Source organism: Nilaparvata lugens, chromosome 7 (genome assembly GCF_014356525.2).
Source record: "Nilaparvata lugens isolate BPH chromosome 7, ASM1435652v1, whole genome shotgun sequence".
Classification (NCBI taxonomy): Eukaryota; Metazoa; Arthropoda; class Insecta; order Hemiptera; family Delphacidae; genus Nilaparvata; species Nilaparvata lugens.
The window spans coordinates 36404490-36427524 of record NC_052510.1 but is presented as its reverse complement, the minus strand read 5'-3'; the positions used below and the strand labels follow the sequence as shown (position 1 = coordinate 36427524).

General features: G+C 33.6%; 1 protein-coding gene across 4 annotated transcripts in view; it reads right to left on the bottom strand.

The window, feature by feature from the left end:
• The window catches only part of LOC111062944 (tyrosine-protein phosphatase non-receptor type 21), a 127665-nt gene extending 124467 nt beyond the window's left edge, over nt 1-3198 (bottom strand). For 3 of the 4 annotated variants that reach the window (XM_039432644.1, XM_039432646.1, XM_039432647.1), the window contains exon 1: nt 3066-3189. In XM_039432644.1, the coding sequence (XP_039288578.1) occupies nt 3066-3074 (9 nt within the window). In that variant the 5' untranslated portion in view covers nt 3075-3189. Of the gene's footprint in view, nt 1-2907 lie in introns of all 4 variants that reach the window. The other variant, XM_039432645.1, reaches the window with a different exon arrangement.
• Nucleotides 3199-23035: the final 19837 nt, after the last annotated feature.

Genomic DNA, 23035 nt, shown 5'->3' with positions numbered 1-23035 from the left:
GTGGTAGAATGTCCCCTTCGGAATCCAAACTAATGAGGCGAGAAGAGTGAGTTTTTCTCAAAATAGGCACTAAGTTGGGTGTACAAAACAGCTTAAAATATTTTGCCAAACACAGGGACAATTGAAATTGGCCTGAAGTTTACCAGTTCCTCAGGGTCACCCTTCTTGAAGACAAGAATTGTTCTAGAAGTCTTAAGCAAGTCGGGGAAAACTCCAAATTCCAAGCAGCTGTTGATCAATAGGCACAATGGAGACGCTATATCTCCAATCACAGACTTCATGAGTAAAGAAGACATGCCAAAGATGTCTGGACTTGAAGAATTTTTGAAGCCATTAACTATATTAAGAAGGTCCTGGGTGGTAATATTTTTCCATCTGAGGAACTGGAATTCAAACAAAGGTGATTGACAGCATCCACAGGAGATCCAAGAAAACCATCAACTAACAGCTTTACAGAGTCCAGAAAGAAATTATTGAAGTCGTCCGGACTCGCATTCTTTGACATAGCAGGCTGTTTCCTACTTGCACCGTTAATAATGTTCCAAGCAGCCTTACAGGGATTGGGGGCTTGTCTCATCACATCCTAAGTAGCAGACTTCTTAGCCCACTTCACCTCCTGTTAATAAATCCTCTTGAGTCTGAGATAGGCTGAGTAATAGTTGTCCTTCACTTCACCAGCAACGGCCGACCTGTAGAGCCTGTTGGCAACTAGCACCAGTGCCCTGATGTTGCTCTGCTGTATGTCAGCTGTATACCACTGCTTGGTATCCACTGATGAAGGCTTACCACTCGAGACACCAGAGGACCTCTTCAGTTTGGAGGAGAAAAATACATTAAACAGTGAGCTGAAGACATTGAAAAACTCACTGAAAGCCACATTTGGACTCCAAAGTGCTTCCAGATATTCCCAGACAATCCCTCGAAGAGCAGAGGCGAAGAGTGGGAGACTCTCAGGGTTAATCCTTCTGTATGTGAAGCTGTACCTATCCGCCCACATTGGCTCACCCCCATCTCCCCCAGACAAGCTGACAATCTTTATAAATAATGACTGATGGTCAGCAACCACAGGCCCCACTACTTCCACAGTGTAGTCCCAAGAGTCCAAGCTGGTGACAATGGTATCTGAGCATGCTTCACCCCTTGTAGGTCTCCAGTTTCCAATGAACAAATCAAAACTCTTCAACAGACCAGAGAATTGATTCACAGCTGGGCTATTTTCCTCCAAGTGGATATTAAAGTCACCTCCCATTATGTTATGTTGGCACTGCAGAGAGCTCAGGTACACAAGGCACTCCAAGAAGTCAAAGAAACATTAAATGTCACCGTTAGGTGGCCTGTACATGGACAAAATAGGTAATAACAGAGTGCAGCAACAAACATGACTGCAGACAACTCCAGAATGGTGTCACTACTAAAATTTTCAAGGTCTATTGGCTTCACATTAGCCATCAACCTGTCGTCAACATAGATTGCTGTGCCTCCACAGTTCACAGAGTCCCGGCACTGCACACTGGTTATATTACCAAGGTTTTGATAAAATTCGACTCCTTGTGATTTGAGCCAGTGTTCACATATGCACAAAAAGGCAGGATTAATTACCTCAATCCAAACAGTCAGTGGGTCCAGTTTGGTTCGCAGGCACTGTACATTAATAAAACAAATCAGCAATTCAGTTACTCTTGTCAATACACTCAAATCACAGTTCATGCTGGAAGGATTGTTAACTACACAAACCACCTCATCTGACTCATTATTAATAGCAGCATCCACTATTTTATCTTTAGGGGAGGCTTTGTCAGCCGAAAAGACTTGTTGTTGACTTGCTTGGAGAATCTTAAATCAGTCATCAGAAACACCATCAGGCCTTTTGAGCTGTTTGTATCAGATTTTGTTTAAGCTGTTTCCTTAGAATTTGATTGTTTACCAGCTGGTACATTTGGTTTTTGCCTTACAGAAGTAACCGGTTTCTTAAGAGCATCACTATAAGATACACTAATCTCAGCACTGTGTCCATTTGTAGATTCAATATTACTTGAAACCATTGGATGAGAATTATTTGTGGCATTCTTATTACTCAATCTAGATGACAAAACACTACACTCTTCAAAAGAATTCATTCTCCTATTCAAGTCAATAATTCCAGTGTTAAGTTATTAGGCTATGGGCTATAGTACTATGATATCTACTTTTCTACTAAATATTTTAATTGGAATTCCAGTAGGCATAATATAATAATAATGACCCTTATTCAGTAATGTAATTATTACTTAGTAGGGACTATAAAAGAAACTTATGTATTACAACACAGAACATCTATGACGAAACTACTTACCTCTGTTATAGGCAGTTAATAGATGATTGAATAATAATAAAAGGCTATTGTTATAATAACAATAAGGTTACGTTACGTTGATGTTTGGATTGTACCTATCCAATATACACAATATGAGAATCATGATTCATATTTGAATATCCGCAATATTAATTTCCAAAAATAAGTAATATTATTATATTATACTATATCCTTAGACTATAGCAGGACCATTCTAGGTATGTCTATCTAATAACAAAGTTTTAAGTTGTAGTTTAGATTATTACATCTCACATTAGATTAGAAATACAGTAGGCTATTACATTCATGGATCATTTTATTAAAGTTCAAAATAATATAGACAAAGCATAAGACAATATTATGCTGTAGAATATTTATTGAAGTAGGATTTGATCGCCTACTATGTACACTTGAAAATATTGTACAAGTTGGTAGGTCTATCAAAAAATTAGGTTGTTTATAGGTTAAGACTTTGAAAAATTGCTTTGAATCATCAATGTAAGACGATGCATTCTCAAATTAAATGACAGGTAACTATAAATAACAAAAATTAAACAAAATATTAAAAGACTTACGCGTTCTCTTCAAAGAAAACATTAGAAAGCTTCTGTTGTTAGTCATCAGCAAACGTCACGTACCAATTCCACAAGGATATTTATTGTCCTAGTTCTAGAAACAAATCTTAGTTAAATCAATGTTTTAGTCACAAAATCAACAAATACTTCTGAAATACCTGTTTCATCACACTAAAATCCAATATAAATTTAAGAGGATAAAATTAATACAAAAATATGTATTGGTGTTTAACATCGTATGTTTTCGCATAACCTTTATTTTTGTTCTGTTTCTCAGAGTTTGTTTATTACAGACACTGAGCTCTATACTAACTGGAACGGGTTGTCCAATGCTAAGCTACAGCAAAAAGTGTGTAAGGCGGAGTGAGTGAGACAGGCCTACCTTGTGGGATTCCCTTCTCTCTCGTACTCATACATTAAAGCAGGTTGCTGCAGCTCTTGAGTACGATTATTCATTTTTAAAGTTGAAAAACGGATTTGAATGAGTATTAGGGCTATCAGTATTAGATCACAACTTTTTCTCTTAAATATTGTGATGTATTTGTCGTAAAATGCGTAGAATTGAATAAAAATACGACCGAGAAATGGTGATGTATTAATTGACGTATTGTGTTGCAAGGTCACGTGACGTGTTTAGTATTTGCGTCATGTGAAAAGCATTGGTTAGATAGGCGTTTGATTACAAGTTTCCATTCTGTACCTATTCTGTGCCCGTCTGCCCGAGTCACTGACTCAAAAGTATCCCTGAGGATAACCACTGACTATAGGCCTACACAGCTGTTAATCATTTCATCCAATTAGATTTTAATCTAATATTAACTAGTAGTTCTGTGAACAGTAGACCTCGCGCAGTTATAACATCCCAAACCATAAGCACATCCACACTGATACACTAACTATTTATTTGATCAGATCATGCTTACACAAGATTTAATTATCATATAACACTTTCCGGAATTTAGCGCGAGAAAACCAGAAGACATCTAGGCGCCCAGACAAGGTGTTATAAGTTCTTTGCATCCTATCTAATAGTGCATAAAAATTGCATTCAATGAGGCATGCAATCTATAGTCTACACAGCTGCTAATTTTTTACCAAGTTACATTGAGATATTGAATTGCATGCATCATGGCATGCAATTTATAGTCAACTTGACAGCTGATTTATGATGAATAACTCTATAGTCTGATTTTCACTCCAAGATTGACATATGAAGGATGCTCCTTTTCCCTTTTATATTATCCTTGAAATGCAAAATTTCCAAAAACCATGTATATACATCAACGCACAATTTAAAAAGGAACATACCTGTCAAATTTCATGAAAATCTATTCCCGCATTTTGCCGTAAATGTGCAACATATAAACATATAAAAATATAAACATAAAAACATATGAACATTCAAACATTTGAACATTAAGATAAATGCCATACCGTCAACTTGAATCTTAGACCTCACTTCACTCAGTCAATTATCATTCCCTTGATAAAATAATCAATTTAATGTCAAATTGATCAAGAAAATATATTTTTCATAATTTGATTGAAATAAGATATTTAAATATGGCGCAGTTGGTAGGACTTTTTTTTTATCATATATATTTTTTTTCTTAAAAGACAAACATGGATTTCAACAAGCCAGAACTGTTACTATGTAATGGGGAAAATGTCTCACAAAATTTGGAATTATTCAGGTAAAATATTGTAAATTATTTTATAGTGACTGAGACAAATAAAAAATCCAACCAAATTCAAGTTGCAAGATTGAAAAACTTGTTAGGCACTGAAGCTTTGATTTTATATGAATAGTTACAAGATGTTAATGGGTCAGAAATGGTAGAATCAATATTAAAAATATTAGAGAGCTACTATTTTTCACCAAAAAAGAATGAGATCATGAATGTATACAATTTCATAGCTTGCAAACAAGAGGAAGGTCAATCATTAAATTCACTCTATGCAACTTTGAAGGGGCTAGTGACAAGATGCAAATTTGGAGAGCAAGAGAATAAGTTATTGAAAGCTATGATTGCATTGGGGTTAAGATTGAAAGAAATGCAACAACATGTGATGCGAGACAACGCTTTGTTGAAGAAAATAATTGATTATTGTCGAAGTGTTGAAATAGGTGAAAAGAAGAAACATACGATAAGCAGTCACAGAAATGTGTTTCTTATTTCAAAGAAAATCAGCCTATTTATATCCAAGATTGGAGAACAAAATTCTGGGAGCCTGGAGTTAACCTCTCCAATCTTGGATATAAATAGGCTGATTTTCTTTGAAATAAGAAACACATTTCTGTGACTGCTTATCATATGTTTCTTTCTGTTGAAATTTATGTTTCTCCATTTATTGACTTCTCATGTTTTTCACCTATTTCAACACTTCGACAATAATCAATTATTTTCTCTGCCGTGCTACCAATTTCTCCTAAATAGTGTCACGTTATTTTTTATATTTAAATAACGATTAGCCTCCTGCTTGGCATCAGTCGGTAGAGCATGAAATAATTTGATATAATTATAAAAATTAGGTCGTGGTTTTTTTAATAGGATACAGTCTCATAAAAATCTTTATAGGCCCAGGTATGAGCTTCCCCTATAACTCTTGTAATTCATTAAAAAATAAATATATATATATGGTACTTATCCTATAGTGTTGAGGAATTAAAATAAATTGCACACCATAAACAATTTGATACATATATTAACAAATATTGCAAAAATAGATCAGGGCAAAAAATATAAAGAGCGATAAAAAATATATAATATAAAAATAGAACAATAATCGAAATCAGTAAACTATCACAGGCTAAATACTATTCTCTAAATTTATAGCACAAAGCGTTACCATGTGCTTTTATCTTTTAATCATATGCATCCTTTTGTATGTAGCTGCGATATAAGCTTGCTAATACTTGTCGACTTGGACAATTCTATTAAAAATAGGTTCCTTGAAATCAACTTGATAAATTGGCAACCAATAATCCAAATATATATATTAAATTCTCTAGTATCTAATAGATTTCTTTGTAATAAATATATATTTTTATCTCAGGGTGCAAGATTCGGCACCTGACGGAATAAGTAGAGCAATTCATCTAGTGAATCAGAGCTACAACAAACTATCGCAAATTATATTGCAAAAATTAAAGATCATATGAATATGTATTAACAGCCTAGATTTTATACTTCTTTGATTTATTAGAATTTTGGAAATGTACTGACTCATTACTCCTCTAATAAAATACCTTTAATACTATCTTTACTTGCACAAGTATTTTTTATTAAATTCTTAATTTATAAGAGAACCCTTTCGACGAGCTAGCTTTGATTACTATGTAATTTCGAAGCACTGAGGGCGCCCGTCACTAATTCAATATTTCTCACTCACGTGTCGAAATCTTCTTATGAGCCGCTGATGTCGATCCAACTCCTGGTGGTCCTGGACTATGGTAGCCGGAGTCTTCTCTTCCAAGGGGTTACAAAATTATTTAAAAATGAAAATGACTTCTGCTTTATAAGAGCATCACAAAGTCTTATATGAAATTTAATAATTCAATCTAACTTTAGCTTTTTACAAGTTATAGCAAGGTATTATGCTCTATAATATTTAGGGACCTCTCATGGTGGCATTTGGCAGGCGAGTGTTGGTTCTCCTTTCTCAATTTTACAATTCTCATTTCCGACTTCCAAATTTACATAAAATTTGAATATCCTAGTCCTCCGCCATTTAAGGTTCAAATAGACCGTACTAAAATATTAAATTATTACTTATGTTGTATGTTTAATAATTTCTTTGCCTTCGGGCCATATCCATAACATAGACTATACAACAATTTTATATAAATCCCAATCATTTGTAGAAATATATATAAATATTTTTGAATCGGCATACTATTGCCGCCTATCAACTGCCATTATGTGATTGGTGCATGCAAATTGTTTCAGTATTCATGCGCTTGGTAACCTCCTATTTCCTGGATACATTTAATTATTTTTATTAGGTTTTTAAATATGCCCTCTACATGCTAGTTAATTTTCTATATATTACTATTTGTTTCATGCATCATAATAGTTAGCCACGTGACCTTTTGTTCTTCCAAATTGCATACCGTTTTGCCGCAATAGATTTCTGCCAAGGTGCTTGGTCAGATTCTACATTGCATGGCTCAGTTGATCGTTAGGTCGCCGATCACTAAATGTTTAGGCCTAACCTCAATCTTCAATATTTTATATAATATTATATATTAGCAAAAAATTATTTCAATTCCTTTTAGGCTGTTGTACAGTTTAGCCAGAACAAGCTGATGTTATCTAATCTTTATGTTATCTCTTTGGCGATATTAGCCAGTTACTTTACTCAGACCTATTAATATTCAGCTAGAGATTTTTATATCTACCCAAATTTCAATATGTTACAATAGGTTGGATAGCATTTCACATTAGGAAGCATTAACCTAAAGGAAGTTATCGGCTCCAAAATGGTAGATTCTTGATAAACTATGAATGGATCTATTGCTTATGAATGAGAAATCCAGTTTTCAGAGCAAACCAACTTATAATCTTTAGAAGAATTTTGGCAATATACAACACAAATCCACAAAACAATACCTTACACACTTAAGCATCTAGCATCATTACAAGCTGAATACTTATCTATTTATAAAGTTGAAAAACAATGGGTATAGGCTTGTAGACACACAAAACAATTTATACAAAATTAGAACACCATAAAACTGTTCAAAACTCAATTTAAAACATTAAAAATTTAATAAAACAGAAAAATATTCAGAGAACACAAAATTAGAACACATAGCCAGCCACCATTTTTTAGAGAGAGGCCTAACAAGTACAGAGCAAAGCCCCACCTCAAAACCAGTGTTGACGTCATGAACACGTCACTGATATTAAATTCCAAAAAATTATAAATTACAAGTTTAGAATTTACATTTTACATTTGTTCTCAATAAAACTCTATTTCGAAACTGTTATTTTAAATTTATATATCCTCTATATTTATAATGATCTATTCATCTGTTAATTCTGTTAACTCAGTTTCGGTGATACCATGGAATGTGCAACACAATTATTTATGATAAATTTTCAGTTAAAAAGTTGTCCACTTATCGATTATTCTGATATTTACTATCAAGTTTTATAAATCTTGAATTGAAGATTCGATTTTAATTAAGAATAAATGTAATATTACAAATACCCCCCTCTTGACATAAAAAATTTTACTGTTTGAAAATTTAAAGAAAAAATTACATTGAAACAAATAGAAATTGTTAAAATTAAATTCGAGAACAGTAACAATTTTTCTATAAAAACATTACATGTCATCCTATAATATTGAAAATTATTATAAAAATTCATCAATAGCATTTGTTATAAATTTCCAAACAATATTTCAAAGTATAGAATATCAAAATTACTTTTGATTTGGATTTATAATTTAAAGGAAAATATCTCAACGGAAAGTTTAATATATATAAAGAATAGTTTTTAAAATTGCACATAAATTTAATAGATAGAAAAATTCAATTTTTCATTGTATAAAAAATTTAGTATGTTGAATAAAAAAATTTTTTTTTAAATGAATTGATGAATTGTTACATTTAATTTTCACATAAAATTTCAATAAATCAAAAAATGTTCATTTCTTTCACTATTGACGTGGTTGATTTTATTGATGCAAATTTTGGAAAACAGTCTGTCAAGGCATGCAGTATGAATTTCAGTTAAGTGTGACTCCAGTGTGATGACATCAGTGTTGGGCTGATCCGAATACTCGTAGTGTTGGGCTGATACTTGTAGTCGACTGATGCATACCAAACTCGATACAGGTGACATCTCAGTTAGCATTGCCTCATGCTTGTAGTAAACAGCTGCATACCAAACTCGATACAGGTGACATCTCAGTTAGCATTGCCTCATGTTTGTAGTAGATGGCTGCATACCAAACTCAATACAGAGTCACGTAAATTTTGTATCATATAATTATACAATGTACATTTCAGGCTTGAAATGACAATGAAATTTGTTTTTTGGAAAAGAGATAGATGCTGCATACAGGATTAACTTAGGTGAGGATTAATTTAGGTAAGGTTTGGTTTTTTGATATTTTCAGCTTTCAAGGTTTAGAGTTCTGCATACAGGAATAATTTGGGAGAGGATTTTTTGAATCAATTCTTTCATGATACTGTGACTGTTATTCTGAATTCAAAGTTGTGAATGTGAACATGGATGGCAATTACCTCCAGGTAATGTGGTAGTGTTGAAGTTTGAGTTACATGGTCAGCAATAGGCGTTGGCATTGTCATTGGCATATGAATTGGTGTTGGCATTGTCGTAGGCATTGGCATCAACATTGGTGCAGGCATCGGTGTAGACATCAACGTAGATATTGGCATTGGCATTGGCACAGGCATCGGCGTAGACATCAATGTAGATATTGGCATTGGTGTAGACATCAGAGCAGATATTGACGTTGATATTGGCATAGGCATCAGCATCGATATTGGCATAGGCATTGGTGTAGATATCAGCATAGATATTGGCATTGGCATTTGTATAGATATCAGCGTAGATATTGGCGTTGATAGTCAATTAATGAGTCACACTAGTTCGAAAATCACCCAAATGACAACTTCGTCTTAACACTCTTCATGGGGTTCACTTGTTGTTGATTTCAAGATCAACGTGATAATTATTTCGATGTTAATGTCCACGCTGTAGCTGTTATCTTAAAAAGCTTATAAACTAAAAAGAAAATTTTGATTAGGCTACTAATACAATCTAATACTCATGAAAATTATTCACAAGTATATAATCAATATGAAAATGAAATTCGTTAACATCTTATTATACAGTCAGCAATACATAAATTGTGAATTTTCCTCAAACTCAATGGAGACATCAATTACAAAATTTTAATAAAAAAATAATTTCATTTCCATTTATTCACTGTTCAAATATTTTATGAAAAGCAAATTATTCAATATTATTAATCATCGTTTGTTGGATACTATAGTTTATTTCGACTTTTCAATGTTCTAAACACAAACTACATTTCATGACAAAACTTTACTATCAATCATTAAACAAGAAATCATTCAAAACATCAATAATATTTTGCTTCAAAGGCAATTAATATTCATAAGTAAACATCAGCATCTATGGCAATCAACATAAGTAATCTGCATCTATGACAATCAACATAAGTAATCTGCACAAAAAATATTATCTCATTACTGCCTCTCTAAGTCATAACCTCTGTTATTCCTTCTTTAGGCAATAATGGGTTTCCATCTCAAAAAACAATCACATACCAGCAAAATTCTAATCAACAAACCCCACTAAAAATTCTACATACACTCCAGCATTCATTTCAAACGATAATCAATCATATCAAAATTTATAGAACAAACAGTTTTTTGAATTTAGAAAAAGACATCAATTACAAAAACTTCATTTAATGAAAACATTATTATTCAAGTTAACTTTCATTTATATTGAACATCTCATATATATATATAAGATGAGAAAATGGGACATAATTTGTTCTGAAAAACCTAGTTACCTAATACGATACCTGACAAAAATAGACATAATTAAAATATGTAATACATGATGAAAAAATATACCACAAGCAAACAATTATTACATTATTATTATTACATTATAATTATTACAATTATTACAAAATTACTTACACTACAATGGATAGATTTTAGAAAAGTTAAGTTTTATCAACAATTTGAAGATTAGGAAAGTAAGCTACTTTTTTAACTTCCAAAGTTATTTCAGGAGAAAAATACAAATTTAAATGACTATGGACAAGATTGGTTAAGATATGCATCATAGAAGAAATTTACTGAACATTACACAAAGACAGGAAAGAATCGAAATTTGAAATGATCAAGGGCCAAGAAAAATAGGCTACAGGAAAGAAAAAAGACACAATTATGGACTCTTACCATACACTGCATAGTGATTATGCTATTCTGAATCCCGGCATAACAAAGGATTCCTAATCATAACATAGTGCCGAGGAATACCCTTTCATCATGTGATTCACTTTTATCATCTTGTAAGTAAGCAACTTGAAACAACCTTTGAATACTAACACATCAATGGTGACTTTGTGCTTTGTTTTCTTCAAGAACATGATTTTATTCATGGGTTCATTTGTTTCAACAAAGCCATTTTGCTTACAAAAGTCAATCATGTTTACTAGATAATGCTTTGCATACACTTTTTCAATTTTCAATTGAAAGTTGAATTCATCAACTTGATACAAAGCAAGATTCATTTTGTTTAAATTGCTCCTAACCTCTACAGAAACCTGTCTCATGTAAACATTCACTTATTTACTGTTTTCCTAACTTTCAATTTGGCAATACTACTTTCTTTACTGTTGACTTTCAATGAAGACAACTCCTTACCTACTACATTACTCTATTCTACTATCTCACTAGGATTTACTTTTTCAATAACAACTAGGCCTACATTATCTGAAACTTGAAATAATTGATCTTGTATCTTAACACTACTATCATCCTGCTTCAATTTGCTTCCAAATTCATGATTATCTATCAATGTTTCATGTGTATCTTTTATAGAGAGGCCTAACAAGTACAGAGCAAAGCCCCACCTCAAAACCAGTGTTGACGTCATGAACACGTCACTGATATTAAATTCCAAAAAATTATAAATTACAAGTTTAGAATTTACATTTTACATTTGTTCTCAATAAAACTTTATTTCGAAACTGCTATTTTAAATTTATATATCCTCTACATTTATAATGATCTATTTATCTGTTAATCCTGTTAACTCAGTTTCGGTGATACCATGAAATGTGCAACACAATTATTTATGATAAATTTTCAGTTAAAAAGTTGTCCGCATATCAATTACTCTGATATTTACTATCAAGTTTTATAAATCTCAAATTGACGATTCAATTTTAATCGAGAAAAAATGTAATATTACAAATACCCCCCTCTTGACATAAAAAATTTTACTGTTTGAAAATTTAAAGAAAAAATTACATTGAAACAAATGGAAATTGTTGAAATTAAATTCGAGAACAGTAACAATTTTTCTATAAAAACATTACATGTCATCCTATAATATTGATATTATTATAAAAATTCATCAATAGCATTTTTGTTATACATTTCCAAACAATATTTCAAAGTATAGAATATCAAAATTATTTTTGATTTAGCTTTATAATTTAAAGGAAAATATCTCAACGGAAAGTTTAATATAAATAAAGAATAGTTTTTGAAATTGCACATAAATTTAATAGATAGAAAAATTCAATTTTTCATTGCATAAAAAATTTAGTATGTTGAATAAAAAAAAATTTTTTTTTAAATGAATTGATGAATTGTTACATTTAATTTTCACATAAAATTTCAATAAATCAAAAAATGTTCATTTCTTTCACTATTGAGGCGGTTGATTTTATTGATGCAAATTTTGGAAAACAGTCCATTAAGGCACTCAGTATGAATTTCAGTTAAGTGTGACTCCAGTGTGATGACATCAGTGTTGGGCTGATCCGAATACTCGTAGTGTTGGGCTGATACTTGTAGTCGACTGATGCATACCAAACTCGATACAGGTGACATCTCAGTTAGCATTGCCTCATGCTTGTAGTAGACAGCTGCATACCAAACTCGATACAGGTGACATCTCAGTTAGCATTGCCTCATGTTTGTAGTAGATGGCTGCATACCAAACTCAATACAGAGTCACATAAATTTTGTATCATATAATTATACAATGTACATTTCAGGCTTGAAATGACAATGTAATTTGATTTTGGAAAAGAGATAGACGCTGCATACAGGATTAACTTAGGTGAGGATTAATTTAGGTAAGGTTTTGGTTTTTTGATATTTTCAGCTTTCAAGGTTTAGAGTTCTGCATACAGGAATAATTTAGGAGAGGATTTTTTGAATCAATTCTTTCATGATACTGTGACTGTTATTCTGAATTCAAAGTTGTGAATGTGAACATGGATGGCAATTACCTCCAGGTAATGTGGTAGTGTTGAAGTTTGAGTTACATGGTCAGCAATAGGTGTTGGCATTGTCATTGGCGTATGCATTGGTGTCGGCATTGGCGTTGGCATTGTCATAGGCATTGGCATCAACATTGGCGCAGGCATTGGCATTGGCACAGGCATCGGCGTAGACATCAATGTAGATATTGGCATTGGCACAGGCATCGGCGTAGACATCAATGTAGATATTGGCATTGGTGTAGACATCAGAGCAGATATTGGCGTTGATATTGGCATAGGCATCGGCATCGATATTGGCATAGGCATTGGTGTAGATATCAGCGTAGATATTGGCATTGGCATTTGTATAGATATCAGTGAAGATATTGGCATTGATAGTCAATTAATGAGTCACACTAGTTCGAAAATCACCCAAATGTTCTTAACACTCTTCATGGCGTTCACTTGTTGTTGATTTCAAGATTCACGTGATAATTATTTCGATGTTAATGTCCACACTGTACCTGTTATCTTAAAAAGCTTATAAACTGAAAAGAAAATTTTGATTAGGCTACCAATACAATCTAATACTCATGAAAATTATTTACAAGTATATAATCAATATAAAAATGAAATTTGTTAACATCTTATTATACAGTCAGCAATACATAAATTGTGAAATTTCCTCAAACTCAATGGAGACATCAATTACAAAATTTTAATAAAAAAATAATTTCATTTCCATTTATTCACTGTTCAAATATTTTATGAAAAGCAAATTATTCAATATTATTAATCATCGTTTGTTGGATACTATAGTTTATTTCGACTTTTCAATGTTCTAAACACAAACTACATTTCATGGCAAAACTTTACTATCAATCATCAAACAAGAAATCATTCAAAACATCAATAATATTTTGCTTCAAGGCAATCAATATTCATAAGTAAACATCTGCATCTATGGCAATCAACATAAGTAATCTGCATCTATGGCAATCAACATAAGTAATCTGCACAAAAAATATTATCTCATTACTGCCTCTCTAAGTCATAACCTCTGTTATTCCTTCCTTAGGCAATAATGGGTTTCCATCTCAAAAAACAATCACATACCTGCAAAATTCTAATCAACAAACCCCACTAAAAATTCTACATACACTCCAGCATTCATTTCAAACGATAATCAATCATATCAAAATTTATAGAACAAACAGTTTTTTAAATTTAGAAAAAGACATCAATTACAAAAACTTTATTTAATGAAAACATTATTATTCAAGTTAACTTTCATTTATATTGAACATCTCATATATATATGGCGACACAATTCATTAATACTTTCAAATTTTGAAGTTTTATTATCATAACAAAAGAATTTATACATAAGATTAAATTTCAGCATGTTCTAAATTGAACCATTTATTTTTTAAATAATTTCAGAATTCGAAGACTGTATAATAAGTACAAACATTTCAAGATTACAATACAAAGACAATCAAGATGGATAATGGGTGAATAAGTTCCCTAAAAAATACAAATAAGAGAAAAAGAAAAATTGGGTAAATAAATTTCCTAAATAATACAAGGAAGAGAAAGATTAATTAGAGCCTATCCTACATGTCAGTTCTAAACTTTCATAAGGAAGTATATTTAATAAAATATACTACTATGGAATTTTGTAGATTCCAAGTATGACTCTAATTTGTTATTACTGTGAGCTATCACTCCCACAAAAACAACTGGTGAAGGAAAACATATTTTGACTATTGTGACTGGATGGAGAGTTCCTAGATGTCTGTAAGGCAATGTGATAGCAGACTCTAGTATTGGACCACAAAAACAAAAGTATGCAAAAGTTTTTTACAAACATTTGATGTTGCAGTCTTAAGGTTTTTATATCGCAAACAAGTAGGTCAGATAATCGAGTCCAGCCATATGTGGTTCATGCCCACACCTCTAAAATAATCACACCTACTTGTCTACCAAAAATCCAAAGTATTGGACAGCAAAAAAAAAAGTTAAAAGTCCAGAAGAAAACTATAACCTAATTACTTATGGCTTATGGCACGATATGCAATGAAAGATGAGAAAATGGGACATAATTTGTTCTGAAAAACCTAGTTACCTAATATGATACCTGACAAAAAATAGACATAATTAAAATATGTAATACATGATGAAAAAATATACTGCAAGCAAACAATTATTTACACTACAATGGATAGATTTTAGAAAAGTTGAGTTTTATCAACAATTTAAAGATTAGGAAAATAAGCTACTATTTTAACTTCCAAAGTTATTTCAGGAAAAAAATACAAATTCAAATGACTATGGACAAGATTGGTTAAGATATGCATCATAGAAGAAATTTACTGAACATTACACAAAGACAGGAAAGAATCGAAATTTGAAACGATTAAGGGCCAAGAAAAATAGGCTACAGGAAAGAAAAAAGACACAATTATGGACTCTTACCATACACTGCGTAGTTATTATGCTATTCTGAATCCCAGCATAACAAAGGATTCCTAATCATAACATAGTGCCGGGGAATACCCTTTCATCATGTGATTCACTTTTATCATCTTGTAAGTAAGCAACTTGAAACAACCTTTGAATACTAACACATCAATGGTGACTTTGTGCTTTGTTTTCTTCAAGAACATGATTTTATTCATGGGTTCATTTGTTTCAACAAAGCCATTTTGCTTACAAAAGTCAATCATGTTCACTAGATAATGCTTTGCATACACTTTTTCAATTTTCAATTGAAAGTTGAATTCATCAACTTGATGCAAAGCAAAATTCATTTTGTTTAAATTGCTCCTAACCTCTACAGAAACCTGTCTCATGTAAACATTCACTTTATTTACTGTTTTCCTAACTTTCAATTTGGCAATACTACTTTCTTTACTGTTGACTTTCAATAAAGACAACTCCCTACCTACTACATTACTCTATTCTACTATCTCACTAGGATTTACTTTTTCAATAACAGTAACTAGGCCTACATTATCTGAAACTTGAAATAATTGATCTTGTATTTTAACACTACTATCATCCTGCTTCAATTTGCTTTCATCTTCATGATTATCTATCAATGTTTCATGTGTATCTTCTAATAGAAGGTTTATACTAACCTGCTCTAGTCTTATACTAGTACATTCTTGCTTCATATCATCAAACCTAGCACTTTGATCTTGTTTCAAATTATCAATCTTAGCATTTTGCTCATTAATCTTAGCATTTTGCTCATCAAACCTAGCATTTTGCTCATCAAACTTTTGTGTTAAGAATGCTATAAGATTTAGATCATTTTTAGCTCCTACCATACTTGTTTCATTTGATATTTCTACTACTTCCTCATGGATTGATACATTTGAAACGTTTTCACTTACAGCTACACTATCGTTTGAGTCATTGTTTAAGGTTAGGTCTAAATCTTGAGATTCTTCATCTGAGTTTTGAATGTTTTCACTGAATAAAACTTCATTTTTTTTATTGTTATCCATCTTGCTACTGCATAAAAAATATTTACTCATTAGAACCTGGACTTTCTCAAACCGATTTCCCACTCAGCAGCATCTCCCATTCATAATCCATCAAGATATCTACCCTACCAATAATTTTTTATAACCAGGGATATATTTTGTAGTTTGAGTCCCACCAGGGGTACCATTTGCCATGCTACCAATTTCTCCTAGATAGGTTGGATAGCATTTCACACCTATTAACCTAAAGGAAGTTATCGGCTCCAAAATGGTAGATTCTTGATAAACTATGAATGGATCTATTGCTTATGAATGAGAAATCCAGTTTTCAGAGCAAACCAACTCATAATCTTCAGAAGAATTTTGGCAATATACAACACAAATCCACAAAACAATACCTCACACACTTAAGCATCTAGCATCATTACAAGCTAAATACTTATCCATTTATACAGTTGAAAAACAATTGCTATAGGCTTGTAGACACACAAAACAATTTATACAAAATTAGAACACCATAAAACTGTTCAAAACTCAATTTAAAACATTAAAAATTCAATTAAACAGAAAAATATTCAGAGAACACAAAATTAGAACACATAGCCAGCCACCATTTTTTAGAGAGAGGCCTAATAAGTACAGAGCAAAGCCCCACCTCAAAACCAGTGTCGACGTCATAAACACTTCACTGATATTAAATTCCAAAAAATTATAAATTACAAGTTTAGAATTTACATTTTACATTTGTTCTCAATAAAACTTTATTTCGAAACTGCTATTTTAAATTTATATATCCTCTATATTTATAATGATCTATTTATCTGTTAATTCTGTCAACTCAGTTTCGGTGATACCATGGAATGTGCAACACAATTATTTATGATAAATTTTCAGTTGAAAAGTTGTCCGCATATCGATTACTCTGATATTTACTATCAAGTTTCATAAATCTCAAATTGAAGATTCAATTTTAATCGAGAAAAATGTAATATTACAAATACCCCCCTCTTGACATAAAAAATTTTACTGTTTGAAAATTTAAAGAAAAAATTACATTGAAACAAATGGAAATTGTTGAAATTAAATTCGAGAACAGTAACAATTTTTCTATAAAAACATTACATGTCATCCTATAATATTGATATTATTATAAAAATTCATCAATAGCATTTTTCTTATACATTTCCAAACAATATTTCAAAGTATAGAATATCAAAATTACTTTTGATTTTGCTTTATAATTTAAAGGAAAATATCTCAACGGAAAGTTTAATATATATAAAGAATAGTTTTTGAAATTGCACATAAATTTAATAGATAGAAAAATTGCATAAAAATTTAGTATGTTGAATAAAAAAAATTTTTTTTTTTAAATGAATTGATGAATTGTTACATTTAATTTTCACATAAAATTTCAATAAATCAAAAAATGTTCATTTCTTTCACTATTGAGGTGGTTGATTTTATTGATGCAAATTTTGGAAAACAGTCCGTTAAGGCACTCAGTATGAATTTCAGTTAAGTGTGACTCCAGTGTGATGACATCAGTGTTGGGCTGATCCGAATACTTGTAGTGTTGGGCTGATACTTGTAGTCGATTGATGCATACCAAACTCGATACAGGTGACATCTCAGTTAGCATTGCCTCATGCTTGTAGTGGACAGCTGCATACCAAACTCGATACAGGTGACATCTCAGTTAGCATTGCCTCATGTTTGTAGTAGATGGCTGCATACCAAACTCAATATAGAGTCACATTTATACTAGCATTTTGCTCATCAAACGTTTGTGTTAGGAATGCTATAAGATTTAGATCATTTTTAGCTCCTACCATACTTGTTTCATTTGATATTTCTACTACATCCTCATGAATTGTTACATTTGAAACGTTTTCACAGCTACACTATCGTTTGAGTCATTGTTTAAGGTTAGGTCTAAATCTTGAGATTCTTTATCTAAGTTTTGAATGTTTTCACTGAATAAAACTTCGATATTTCTACTATCCTCCATCTTGCTACTGCGTAAAAAATATTTACTCATTAGAACCTGAACTTTCTCGAACCGATTTCCCACTCAGCAGCATCACCCATTCATAATCTATCAAGATTCTATCAAGATCTATCCTACCAAAAAATTTTTTATAACCAGGGATATATTTTAAAGTTTGAGTCCCACCAGGGGTACCATTTGCCATGCTACCAATTTCTCCTAAATAGGTTGGATAGCATTTCACACCTATTGACCTAAAGGAAGTTATCGGCTCCAAAATGGTAGATTCTTGATAAACTATTGTCACGATGTATATCGTAACTAATGAAGGGAATTGAGTTTAGGGCTCATTATTTGACGCTCGGTTATCTCTGATGGGATCACAGGGGTCAACGAGCAAGCCAGCCGCCGGGCTACCGCTCAGCAGTGCTGCGCATCCTTACTCCCCTCCCTCTCGGCCACTGAGGGAGGCTCGTGAAAGGCTAGTAGGAGTCAGTCGAGTTCGGAAAGCCAGTACGAGCGGTCGACAGAGGAGAGAAGGAAGCAGCGAGCAGCTAGCAGCATAGTACAACTCATGCTTTGAGTGTACTCCGAATCCTTCGACGACCGGGAGTTGTGTCTGAGGTTAAAGGCGGTTAATCTCAGACACTGGAAGCTCCGCAGTTCAACACACACTTGGACGAGTGTTGTTCGACTTTTTCAATGGGTTTGGGCATCAACCTGCCTGTTACAACCAGCAGCGACATGTCAGGTTTTGGTTAAAACCTGACTACATCTCGGTACATCATAGCCGGAACCTCGAAATGCAAGAGGACCTCCAGAAAGGCTAGGAAAAGCCTCTCCAACAACCCCGACCTCGATCCGGACTCTAGGAAGACACCCGGTGCCCAAGGACTTGGACTTAGTGCTCAGAAGAGAAGTCTGGTGTGTGGGCTCCCACAGCTTGCCGATTCACTCCGGAATCGCAAGAGGACCTCGAGAAAGGCTAGGGAAGGCCTTTGCGAGAACTCCGAGACCGATCCAGACCCCAGGAAGACACCCGGTGCCCGAGGACTTGGACTTAGAGAAGTCCGGTGCGCGGGCTCCCGCAGCTTGCCGATACAATCCGGAATCGCAAGAGGACCTCAAGAAAGGCTAGGAAAAGCCTTTGCGGGAACTCCAAGGTCGATCCGGGCCCCAGGAGGACACCCAGTGCCCGAGGATTAGGACTTAGAGAAGTCCGACGCGCGGGCTCTCGCAGCTTGCCGATACAATCCGGAATCGCAAGAGGACCTCAAGAAAGGCTAGGGAAAGCCTTTGCGAGAACTCCGAGGTCGATCCGGGCCCCAGGAGGACACCCGTGGCCCGAGGATTAGGACTTAGAGAAGTCCGACACGCGGGCTCCCGCAGCTTGCCGATTCAGTCCGGAATCGCAAGAGGACCTCGAGAAAGGCTAGGGAAGGCCTTTGCGAGAACTCCGAGACTGATCCGGACCCCAGGAAGACACCCGGTGCCCGAGGATTAGGACTTAGAGAAGTCCGACGCGCGGGCTCCCGCAGCTTGCCGATACAATCCGGAATCGCAAGAGTACCTCAAGAAAGGCTAGGGAAAGCCTTTGCGAGAACTCCGAGACCGATACGGACCCCAGGAAAACACCAGATTCCCGAGAATAGAGACCCAGTGACCGACTCCGGTTAATAGATCCAAGACACACAAGAGGACACATTGTGGCAATCGGGAACATTATTCCCGTCACAGAGACCTCCTTCACTGCGGACACCGCAGCAATCCTACTCCTTTCACTCCACGCCCAACCCTGTTTGGCAGTGCGAAAGCACGGCCCCTCTTACCTAAAAGAGGGAAACATTTCTCTTGTGCCTTTCGCTAAACATTCAGCAGCAGTGGCGCAGTTGTGTGCCAAAGAAGATAATTTTGAATAAAATTTAGAATTTAGAAATAGGCCGACACATCTAGAAAATACCTGAGTCTACACCTAATTCATGCAGGTGAACGGGCTAGAGTCAAGAAAACTTCAATTAATTTTGCCATGCCTGATTTAATAGGTTTATACTATAGAATAACACTACAGTTTGAAATAATTGAAAAATACAAACAACTTCAATAAACATTGGCAACTAAAATCGAACAACAGAAACAACAATTTCATGTTACTTTGGTGACATTCTTCATCTGATTCGGGGGCGCATTACTATCCCCGATTAGATAGCAATACGTCACAAAACCAAACAATATCAGTCATCAAATAACAAGTTCATTTCAACATGGAATTACTTAAGAAAGAAAAGCCCGTTGAACCCAAGTTTCGTCGATAGTAACCCATATAACCCATTTCATAATAATTTTGAATCCCCACTTTTGATTGACATTCTCGAATGAACCTTTGTTTCACTACACTGCACTTTTGTTGGTCTGTACGGTGCTTTATCGTCGGGGTTACAGTACCTTATTGTTTTTTGGCGGTGAGCTTTTACCGGTTGAATTTGGCTTGACGGCGACGTCCTCTTACGTCCCTAGACCTGTCGTCTGAACGGGTGTCTTGAAGCGGTGTTACATAAAGTTGCGGAACCAAAGGGGTGGTAGTACAAGAAGTTGGTTTGGGGACACACATGAACTGCTGTAAATAAATGTATTACAGCATTAATTTCTAACTCTTCCTAAAATTCATCAAAAGCTAAAACAGGAGTTATCTATTGATTACAATTAATTAAATTCTCTCATTCTATTTGAATCCTCATTTTATATAGATTTTTATCTTTAAACTACTGATTCTTTTTATCAGAATTAATGGATCTTTCTTCACAAATGATTCAAATTGAAATGATGCTAACTTATATGATATTTTTCGTTTGGTTTGCGAAATCAAATATAATTTTTCATATAGTAGCTCGGCTAGTATTGTTGGAAACTTGTGCGCCAGCCAACATTTATTTTATTTATTATTTATGAACTATAGGACGCAATCCAAGTGTAAATAACGGGCATTCGCCCAAAACTGCTCAGAACCTTAATTAAAAATGAACATTCCAGAGTTTATGATTTGATTTACCTACAAATACAAGTCCAAAAACTAGTATCAACTGAAATTATGAATTTATCACCTAATAAAACAAGACACTTTATAACACAATGAAAGAAAAAAATATTGAAAATTTCACTTTAAGGAAAGATAATGTTTGCCTTATAAGATTCATCTTGTGGATAGTTTTTACCTTTAATTAAATAAAATTAGTAGACACATAGAAAATAATTTAAATTGTATTAAAATTTGAACATTCATTAATATTAATTTCCTGGAAAAGAAAAACTTTCTTCTTCGTCTATTAAGATTTCTATCATAAAAAATTTACTAAATCATTCGAAAGCCTTAATGACATAAGAAAACAGAGTCTGAAAAATATAAATTATAAAATGTCATAAACTCAATATGAACATAATCTTAAAAATTTCATTCCAATTTAAAGGCTATCTTCCTGACTTTCAGCAATACTCTACGATAATATATTTCCAGAAACAATAACTCAAATGTAACGTAACTGAAATCTTTCTATACTTCTTTAGAAAAAATTTATAAGTATCTTCCATCACTAATAAAATCAAAAGGATTATTCTCAATCAATATTATTAACTTGAAAAATAACAGGCTTTGTTAATACATTACTCTTATGGAAGTTTCAATCAATTAAATTCCCTAAATTATATTTTAACCTTATTTTACGTACCTTAGCGGTTATTTGAAGAAACAATTATTCGTACATGATGAAGAAACACAATTAAACTTTTCAGGACATGGCACTACTAGAAAATTTAAACTTTAATAAAAATAAAACTAGCTCCTACATTAACTAATTAAATAAACTGTAAACCTGCCCAAAAAGGGCGAAACATAATGACTACATCTTTACTCTCGTAGTGCTCCTAGCAAAGTGTCCTCCGAAACGTAATCTGGTCTCTCGACTGGGGAATCCCCACTACTGTATTTAGAAACAGGTCTCCTATTGGGCGAATGGAATCAATTTGACCAATCGTCGCGTGGACGATTCTAGAGCCTTTGGACCAAATAGTAACTGCAAAGTCGGTAGTTTGTTATAATTTCATTGCTTGCTGTTTTCCAACTTATCGCACTTTATGTCGCGACAAGAAGGCTAAGTTTTAGAGATAATTCCATAATCTACATTCCTCGATGACTCGGAGCCACAATTTTTAAATATCTATCATGGGAAACTCGAAGTCATGGCCATTCATAATAGAGAGAGAAAATAATTTATTTCGCTAACTCACTTACAATAATGGCTCTAGTCTATTGCGTATTGAATTTACTATTATAACTCGGGAAAAGGCCTGAATTAAAAGGAGTGCTCGGCACACTCTAAAGTACTCAAGGCCCTATTTCAACCCCCGACTCGAACGAGGGTGGTTGGTGGACACCCCACCAAGACTCCTGTCCCCTGCTGCGGCCCACCCCAGTCGCTGACTGAGTTTAGCTGGCCCAGAGCGACACTGGGAATTCTAGTAGAAGAAGGTGTGGGCAAAAATCTACTCAGAAGATTGGAACACGAACGTGGGGCTGAAGGTAGGAGAAGAACAGCGATGAGTGCTGAAGAGGAGAATAATTGCAGAGGCG